This window comes from Hevea brasiliensis, chromosome 5, assembly GCF_030052815.1.
Source record: "Hevea brasiliensis isolate MT/VB/25A 57/8 chromosome 5, ASM3005281v1, whole genome shotgun sequence".
NCBI lineage: Eukaryota > Viridiplantae > Streptophyta > Magnoliopsida > Malpighiales > Euphorbiaceae > Hevea > Hevea brasiliensis.
This window is the reverse complement of record NC_079497.1, coordinates 8,329,228-8,337,130: the sequence shown is the minus strand read 5'-3', so window position 1 is coordinate 8,337,130 and position 7,903 is coordinate 8,329,228. Positions and strand designations below refer to the sequence as shown.

Below are 7,903 nucleotides of genomic sequence, written 5' to 3'. Positions count from 1 at the left end.
AACTCTCATTTCCTGTTCCATACGTGTATTCAAATTTTTTTTATTTACTATGATTATAAGATTCATTTAATTTAATTTTTTTTATAAATTATATTAAATGAAACGATTTAAAAAATTAAGGTATAAAATTTAAAAATAAACTTAAGAATTCGACATGTTTTCATATTTAGCAAAACATTCATTATTATCATTATCTTGCAAACCATATTCAATTGTTATGACATTTAGGTTTGGCTAAAGTTTGTATTCGTTTATTTTTTTTGTATCTGGATTGAAATCCCTTGATGCTCTTGAACGGACCATAAATAGTGGTACGACCAAGTAAAAAAAAAAAAAAGGAAAAATAATAAATATGCGACGCGTCCAGGGCCAGTCCCCCTTAATTGTATTAGTATTTTCATGTACATTGCACATTAACAGTACGATTATACATACGTACGATTTAATTTTTTTTATCTATAATTTTTTCATGTTAATTAAATAATAAAATTTAAAATAATAGAAATTTTTCATCTAAACAATTTTTTTTAATAATAAAATCTTACCTTTAGAATACTGAATTTTTCATACAAAATACTTTAAAATAATACAAATAAAAATATTTTCAAGATCAATTTCATCACCAAGCAACCTATTCAATTCAAATTCAGTTCTTTTATTATTATTATTATTATTATTATTATTATTTTTATTGACGTTATTGTTCAACAATACATGGGCACATGCGAAACGCAGAGAAAGATTTAACCGGCCTCAGTTTCTGAGAAACATAGTTGTCTGAACCTTGAAACAGGAAATTAAAAAAAAAAAAAAAAAGGAAAAACAGAAACGAGCAGTTTGGAGCGGGAACCGTAAGTAGGAGGAGAGACAAACGGAGGCCGTCCCGTCCGTTAAAATCTGTGATTCCTAAATCCTTAGCTATTATCGAACAATACCATGTCTCGTACGCTTCTCCTTTTATCTACCTCTTCCCAACTTACACCTCCAATTCGCTTTGTCAAACCCTAGACTCAGGTACTCAATCCTCCTCCTCCTCAATATTTACGTAGCTGTTTGATATTTTGAGCTAAATTTGTCGTTTTCAATTTGTTTTTGCCTGCAATGTCAGTCTATCTTGCTTCTTATTCCTTCATATATTGCCTAATTCTTGAATTATTTCTTTAATTTCTCATCTGAAGTGCTCCCTTACTTACTTTATCCAATTGTGATTCTTTGCGCTTGATTATGGTTATGATCTTAGTTAGACTCTGCTGTATTCGTCTTCTTATGTGTTCTTTCTTCCTTACATTTTGGCTTCAAATTATTTGAGTTTTTTTTTTCCTTTTTTCTTTTTCTTTTTCTCTCTCGTGTTATAAATTGATTGCCTGATAGTTTCGTTTCTTGCAATTTTTTTTTTTCTTGTTGAATTGTTAACTTTCAGTGTTGGTGTTGTAGCCTCTTCACATAAGTGAATGCGCGTGTACATGGACACTCAATGATGCAATTCTGTATTTGAGAGTTAAAAAAGCTTTATGCGTCTTGCTGTATTTGGACAACTGGGAATTTGAATTATCGTTATATACCTTCAATTGCGTCTACTAATGTTATTAAAAGTACTGTACGAGTCTTAAGAAAATCTGATTGGTTTTTAGTTTTGTTTGCTTGAGATTTCCTATTGTCCCAAAATTTAAATTGCATACGAATTGGTGAGTGAGAGAATGATCAAGAAAACCAACAGGACAAGTCAAGTTACAGTGCTTTGAATCTTGCAGTGATTCTATAATGACATTTTTCAGGTTGATCAATCTCATGGCATCTTGCTTGATGGCCTAATTTTGGTGCTCCTTTTTCTTGTGCATGCTTGGAGTTTAGTCATATGATACAAGTATTTTCCCTTTTGTTTTATTTGTTGTGATGTTCATTATTTTAACTGATAATTTTTTGAATGTGCGTTTCAGACTGTTTCTTGAGCAGAAAACTGTAGTTTTAAATTCCTGTTGAACTTTAATACGTGACTATGATGGATAACCCACGATCAGCCTCTGGGAATGGTGAAGATCAGGTTGGGATTCCGGATGATTTACGTTGCAAGAGGTCAGATGGGAAACAATGGAGATGCACTGCCATGTCTATGCCAGATAAAACGGTGTGTGAGAAGCACTACATACAGGCAAAGAGGAGAGCAGCTAATTCTGCTTTAAGAGCTAGTCTAAAGAAAGCTAAAAGGAAATCATTGGGTGAAAGTGATGTATACTTGGAGAGTAAGAATGATGATTTCGATACACCACTCGTGAATATGAAGGTTGACAACCATCCTCTTTCAGCCTCCAAAAAGAAGAATAAAGAAAAGGTATCAAAAAATCAGGTTCAGTATTCACCAGAAACACCTATAAGAAGTCTGTCTCTGCGAAATTCTCTAAAGCCAAATGATGAATTGCAAAAAGATCTAGAGCCTGAAGAGAATTGGAAGTCGTATAAAACACCACCCTTTTCTACAATGGATTCATCCAGGAGCAGGTCACAGAGGAGCTTTGATGCCAGTGCTATGACAGTTAGTATAATTGCAATGTTTATGGCAACTTGTTTTTATTTTATTTTTTTTTCTCATTATCATCTTTTTCAGTTAATGTGATGGCCTTTATGTCCTGTTAATCTGTGGATACTGAGATGAACAAGTTGCTTTCAGGAATACTCTGATGGAAGCACAGATTCCTCCGAAGATGCTGGTGGGCAAACTTGCCATCAGTGCCGAAGAAATGATAGAAACAGAGTAATTTGGTGTCGCAGATGTGATAGAAGAGGCTTTTGCGATAACTGTATTTCTGCATGGTGAGGTTGAATTTTCTTGGGCTAATATGCTTATATTCCAAGTCACAGGCGTAATGAATATACATGTTTTACTTCTAGGTACTCAGAAATTTCATTGGAAGAAATTGAAAAGGTTTGTCCTGCATGTCGTGGTATCTGTAATTGCAAGGTGTGCTTACGAGGGGATAATATGGTAAAGGTACTCCTCTAGCAATTTAAGAATTTTTTTTTACATAAAAAATCTTTAAGATGGTTTTCTTTTTTGTAGAGGAATAATGTTTTTTCTGAGTTGCAGGTAAGAATACGAGAGATACCTGTCATAGATAAGTTGCAATATCTCTACTGTGTACTATCTTCAGTGCTTCCTATAGTTAAGCATATCCATCATGAACAATGCTCTGAAGTAGAACTGGAGAAGAAACTCCGTGGTAAGATGATCATGATATTTCTGTGGCATCTGGAATTTAAGTTCTTCTACATTTGACATTTACCTGCTCTTTGACTAATTGGAAATTTATGTTTTCAGGAACTGATATAGATCTTATCCGTGCCAAATTGAATGCAGATGAGCAGATGTGCTGGTATTCTAAGAACACTTATAGGCTGCTTAATTATTTGTTGCTCCTGTAGAAATATATATATATATATATATATATATATATATATATATATATATATATATATATATATTTAACATTTTGTTTATTTCTTTCATAGGCTAGGTTAGGAGGTTGGTCTCTCTTTGTTGTAAACAATTTAATGTTTGAATCTGGACTTCATGAATGATATTTCTCTGGGATTTTTTGTCCATTAGTTCGTAAAGTTAATTTTATCTGACATCTTTGTTGGGTTTATTGGATGTAGTACAAGTATCATGTGTGCTTCTTTCCAAGAACTGCATTTCAATGTGATATGCTTTCTTGCAGCAATGTATGTAGGATACCTATCATTGATTATCATCGGCATTGTGCAAATTGCTCTTATGATCTATGCCTTCATTGCTGTCAAGATCTTCGGGAAGCGTCAATGCATCCTCTAGTAGAAAACCAGATGGGTGGGAGGAGTCATGACAAAGAGACTGTGTCAAAGGAAGTAAAAGAACCCAGACTAAGACTCAATTTATCTGCCAAGTACCCTGACTGGAAGGCAAATCGTGATGGCAGCATTTCATGCCCGCCAAAGGAGTATGGTGGTTGTAATTATTCTTCATTGAATTTAAGTCGCATTTTCAAGATGAACTGGGTGGCAAAACTGGTGAAAAATGTGGAGGAAATGGTTAGTGGTTGTAAGGTCTGCGAGGCTGGCACTCTGCCAATATCTAGGTTAAATGATTCCACACTCTCTCAGTATTCTCATAGGGAGGAAAGTGATGATAATTTCTTATATTGTCCATCATGTGAAGACATAAGGACTGAAGGGATAAACAATTTCAGGAAGCATTGGGTTAAGGGTGAGCCTGTTATTGTGAAGCAGATATTTGATAGCTCATCCATCTCAAGCTGGGATCCAATGGTCATATGGAGAGGGATTCGGGAAACATCAGATGAGAAAATGAAAGATGAGAACAGAGTAGTGAAGGCCTTAGATTGCTTAAATTGGTCTGAGGTATGCTGTGCTGTATATTTAGGTTTGTGGTTCTTTGTTTTAGATATTGGTTAATAAACTGTGTTGTCTTAATTGCAGTCACTGACCTCGTTGTGTGTGGTTTGATGTGATGAACAGGTTGATATTGAACTTAGTCAGTTTATAAAGGGATACTCAGAGGGACGAATTCGTGATGATGGTTCGCTACAGATGTTGAAGTTGAAGGACTGGCCTTCCCCCAGTGCTTCTGAAGAGTTCTTATTATACCAGAGACCTGAATTTATTAGTAAAATGCCTCTACTTGAGTATATCCATTCAAGGTTGGGTCTTCTAAATGTTGCTGCAAAGCTGCCTCATTATTCCTTGCAGAATGATGCTGGACCCAAGATTTATATATCTTACGGGACCTATGAGGAACTTGGTAAAGGTGATTCACTGACCAATCTGCATATCAAGATGCGTGACATGGTGAGTACATGTTCCATCTCCAAAGTGGGTACTGCTCTTCATCCTAGAAATTCTAATGTATTGGAGGACCAAATCTTTAACTCCTAGCATGCGATTTAACATTTGATAATATTTTACAGCATTCAAGCTTTAATTTTGATACTACATGTAAATTAAAATCTATATTTGGAGGTGAATTCTGTTTAGTGTAGTTAAGATATAAGATTGAGTTTTCCATGGTTTTCTATATAATTCAGACAATTATTGCCAAAAGCATTTAGAACTTGCTTGGTTCCTGCATGGAAACACCCCTGGTTATGTTATGTACACACAGAGCCCAACAAGGGGAATCTTTTTGATTCCTTGTCTTTTCCTTTTTTCTTTTTTTTTGATCTAAAGAAAAGAATAGAACAACGTGGCTTGATATTTGGTAAGCCCTGTGCAGGTATATCTATTGGTGCATACACATGAAGTGAAGCTTAAAAATTTTGAGGGAAATGAGTCAGTTGACCAAGAAACAAGCTTGGGTGAAGGAACATTAGCTGATTTATCAGTTGGCAGGCAGGATTTACAGAATGAAACAAATACAGCTGCAGATAACGATGAGAGAATGGAGGAGGATCAAGGGGTTGAAAGTACCACTATGGTTGGAGAGGTTGAGAAAATTGACAATCGAGGGGTTGAAACTAACAGAATGGAGTATGTTAAGAGAATGAAGGATCAAAAATTAAGGAAAGATAATGGAGATATCTCTGCAGAGACTCGTCCCGGTGTTCACTGGGATGTCTTTCGTCGGCAGGATGTTCCAAAATTAATTGATTATTTGAAAAAGCACTTTAAGGACTTTGGGAAGTTCGACGCTTCAGGAAGTCAATTTGTAAGTTTATCTGCTTAGTCTTTCAAGTTTACTTTGTTTTCACTGTGTGTAACTCAGATGGCTTCTGCAAAATGCATGTTACTGATCTTGTTGTGTGGATGGCAGGTGAAACACTCACTTTGTGATGGAACAGTTTTCCTGAATGGGAATCATATGAGAAAATTGAAGGAAACATTTGGTGAGAAACATTAGCATTCTTTCTTTTTCAAAATAGTTTGAGTGGATTTGGGAGCACTCAATTATGTGACCTTATTACTAGAGTAGCATATCTTTAATTTGAGCTTTTTATGTATTGCAATGACTGGGAAAACCTGCTGCCTAATATGATGTCCAAATTTGACAAAGTCTTTCTTTAGATGGATAAGTGCATGGTTAATGGTATTTTTCAACACAAATTTTGTTGAAACACTGTCTTCCTGGAGGGACCCTTTACATTTTGTCTTCATCCATTTTGCATATCACATAGACATGCAATGCTGTTGTGAGGAGTAAACTTTTGTAGTATAGAAGTATGTAATCTTGTTATCTCACTGTTCTGTTGCTGTTTCTTTATATTCACAGTTGAATGCATTATATAATATTTACTTTTTCGTTGACAATGCTGAATCATAGATCTATTATTATTATTATTATTATTATTATTATTATTATTATTATTATTATTATTATTATTATTATATGTCTCTATCAGGAATTGAGCCATGGTCGTTTGAGCAGCATTTGGGGCAAGCTGTCTTTGTCCCTGCTGGATGCCCTTTCCAAGTGAGGAATCTTCAGGTGAGTGCAATGTCACTGATTGCCTTTGAAAGTTGGACATATTATATTTCTGTATATATCTTCATTGTTTCCTAAATTTCAGGTAATGTTAAATATCATGACCTTTGGACAAAGACAAATTTAATGTAAATCTTGTTTATTTGACTTTCAAATGGTTGGATATCGAATGATATCCATTAACTGGATGGTCCATGTTTTGTCTGTTCTTAGATTACACATCTATTGTGGAAATTGAACATATGTTTATTCTCCCTCCAGGGAGACATTCCTTGCTTGCCATGGGAGAGAACAGTTTGTTTTGCATTACTGTGCTAAAGAGTCTGAGTCTTTGGTAGTCTTAATTCAGAATACCAATGAAACTCTGTGGTGTTGAATTTATTAGTTTTGTTTCCTTGCATGTATTTTCAGTCCACTGTTCAGTTGGGTCTTGATTTCTTATCACCTGAAAGTGTGGGAGAGGCTGCTAAATTGGCTGAGGAAATACGCTGTCTTCCTAACGACCAGGAAGCTAAACTTCAAGTTTTGGAGGTCAGACAAAGGGAATTTTCGTTAAAAGTATTAAATACTTACTTTTTCTTGAAATTATTTTTATTTGTTTACGTGCCTTTTCTTCCAATTGCCTACTTCTATCCTGTTTGCCTCAATGGATGTTCTTAATTTTCTATTGGGTCTTGATACAGGTAGGAAAGATATCACTGTATGCTGCTAGTTCAGCCATTAAGGAAGTCCAGAAATTGGTGCTTGATCCTAAGTAAGCAATCAGGCTAAAATTTGTGTAATGTTGTTATATTAGTGTTTTGGGTTTTGATATTCTTATTCCTTTTGGCTAAGAAAGAGATAAATGAAATAATGTATATCATTGATCTATTTGCTCAATGGTTTTTCCTCGTGCATTTGCCAAATCTTCTAAGGTTCTTGTTATATCTTTCTTGCCACTTCTGTCTGTCCAGCGCACCTTTTGTGGAAATGCTAAAAGATATCTGTTTATGTTGCAGACTTGGTGCAGAGATTGGGTTTGAGGATCCGAATCTAACTGCAGCAGTTTCTGAAAACTTGGAGAAGGTTTCTAAGCAAAGAGAGATAAGTTGTGCTTGATTAGTGTACAGTAATTGTATTTTAGATATAGGAAAATTAAGTTTTAAAGCATCTGCTATGGTGCTTACTGGAATTTAAATGTATAAATGTATTTATATGTGTAATATCATGTAATGTTTGTGCCGCCTCCATTTCTAGCTGTTTGATTTCGGGGACTAGTGCCTTGTTTTTCAGACATTGTGGCACTTGTAATGTGTTTTAAGATGTAAGTGAGAGAATAGTTTGAGATCATCTCTGTTTGATTGATATCAGATCTTTGCTGCTTTGATGAATCTATTTAGCAGGGATGTGTTGTATAAAATCCAATCCTCTGCAGGGATTCCATCTCAATCCAGT

The 7,903-nt window shown here is 34.9% G+C and overlaps 1 protein-coding gene across 4 annotated transcripts; it reads left to right on the top strand.

Moving 5' to 3' along the window:
* The first annotated feature begins 741 nt into the window (after positions 1-741).
* On the top strand, positions 742-7,798 carry LOC110659751 (E3 ubiquitin-protein ligase JMJ24). 4 transcript variants are annotated; one of them, XM_021817789.2, is made up of 14 exons: positions 742-1,014; positions 1,938-2,530; positions 2,666-2,808; positions 2,887-2,980; positions 3,083-3,215; positions 3,314-3,368; positions 3,714-4,392; positions 4,510-4,839; positions 5,264-5,695; positions 5,801-5,873; positions 6,387-6,472; positions 6,881-7,027; positions 7,153-7,223; positions 7,468-7,798. In XM_021817789.2, the coding sequence occupies exons 2-14, from the start codon at positions 1,997-1,999 to the stop codon at positions 7,565-7,567; spliced, it is 2,877 nt and encodes a 958-aa protein (XP_021673481.2). In that variant the 5' UTR covers positions 742-1,014; positions 1,938-1,996; the 3' UTR covers positions 7,568-7,798. The 4 variants fall into 4 exon arrangements, with proteins under 4 accessions (XP_021673481.2, XP_021673482.2, XP_021673480.2 ...); XM_021817790.2 differs by having other exon boundaries at positions 2,887-2,986; positions 6,881-7,000; XM_021817788.2 differs by having other exon boundaries at positions 2,887-2,986.
* Positions 7,799-7,903: the final 105 nt, after the last annotated feature.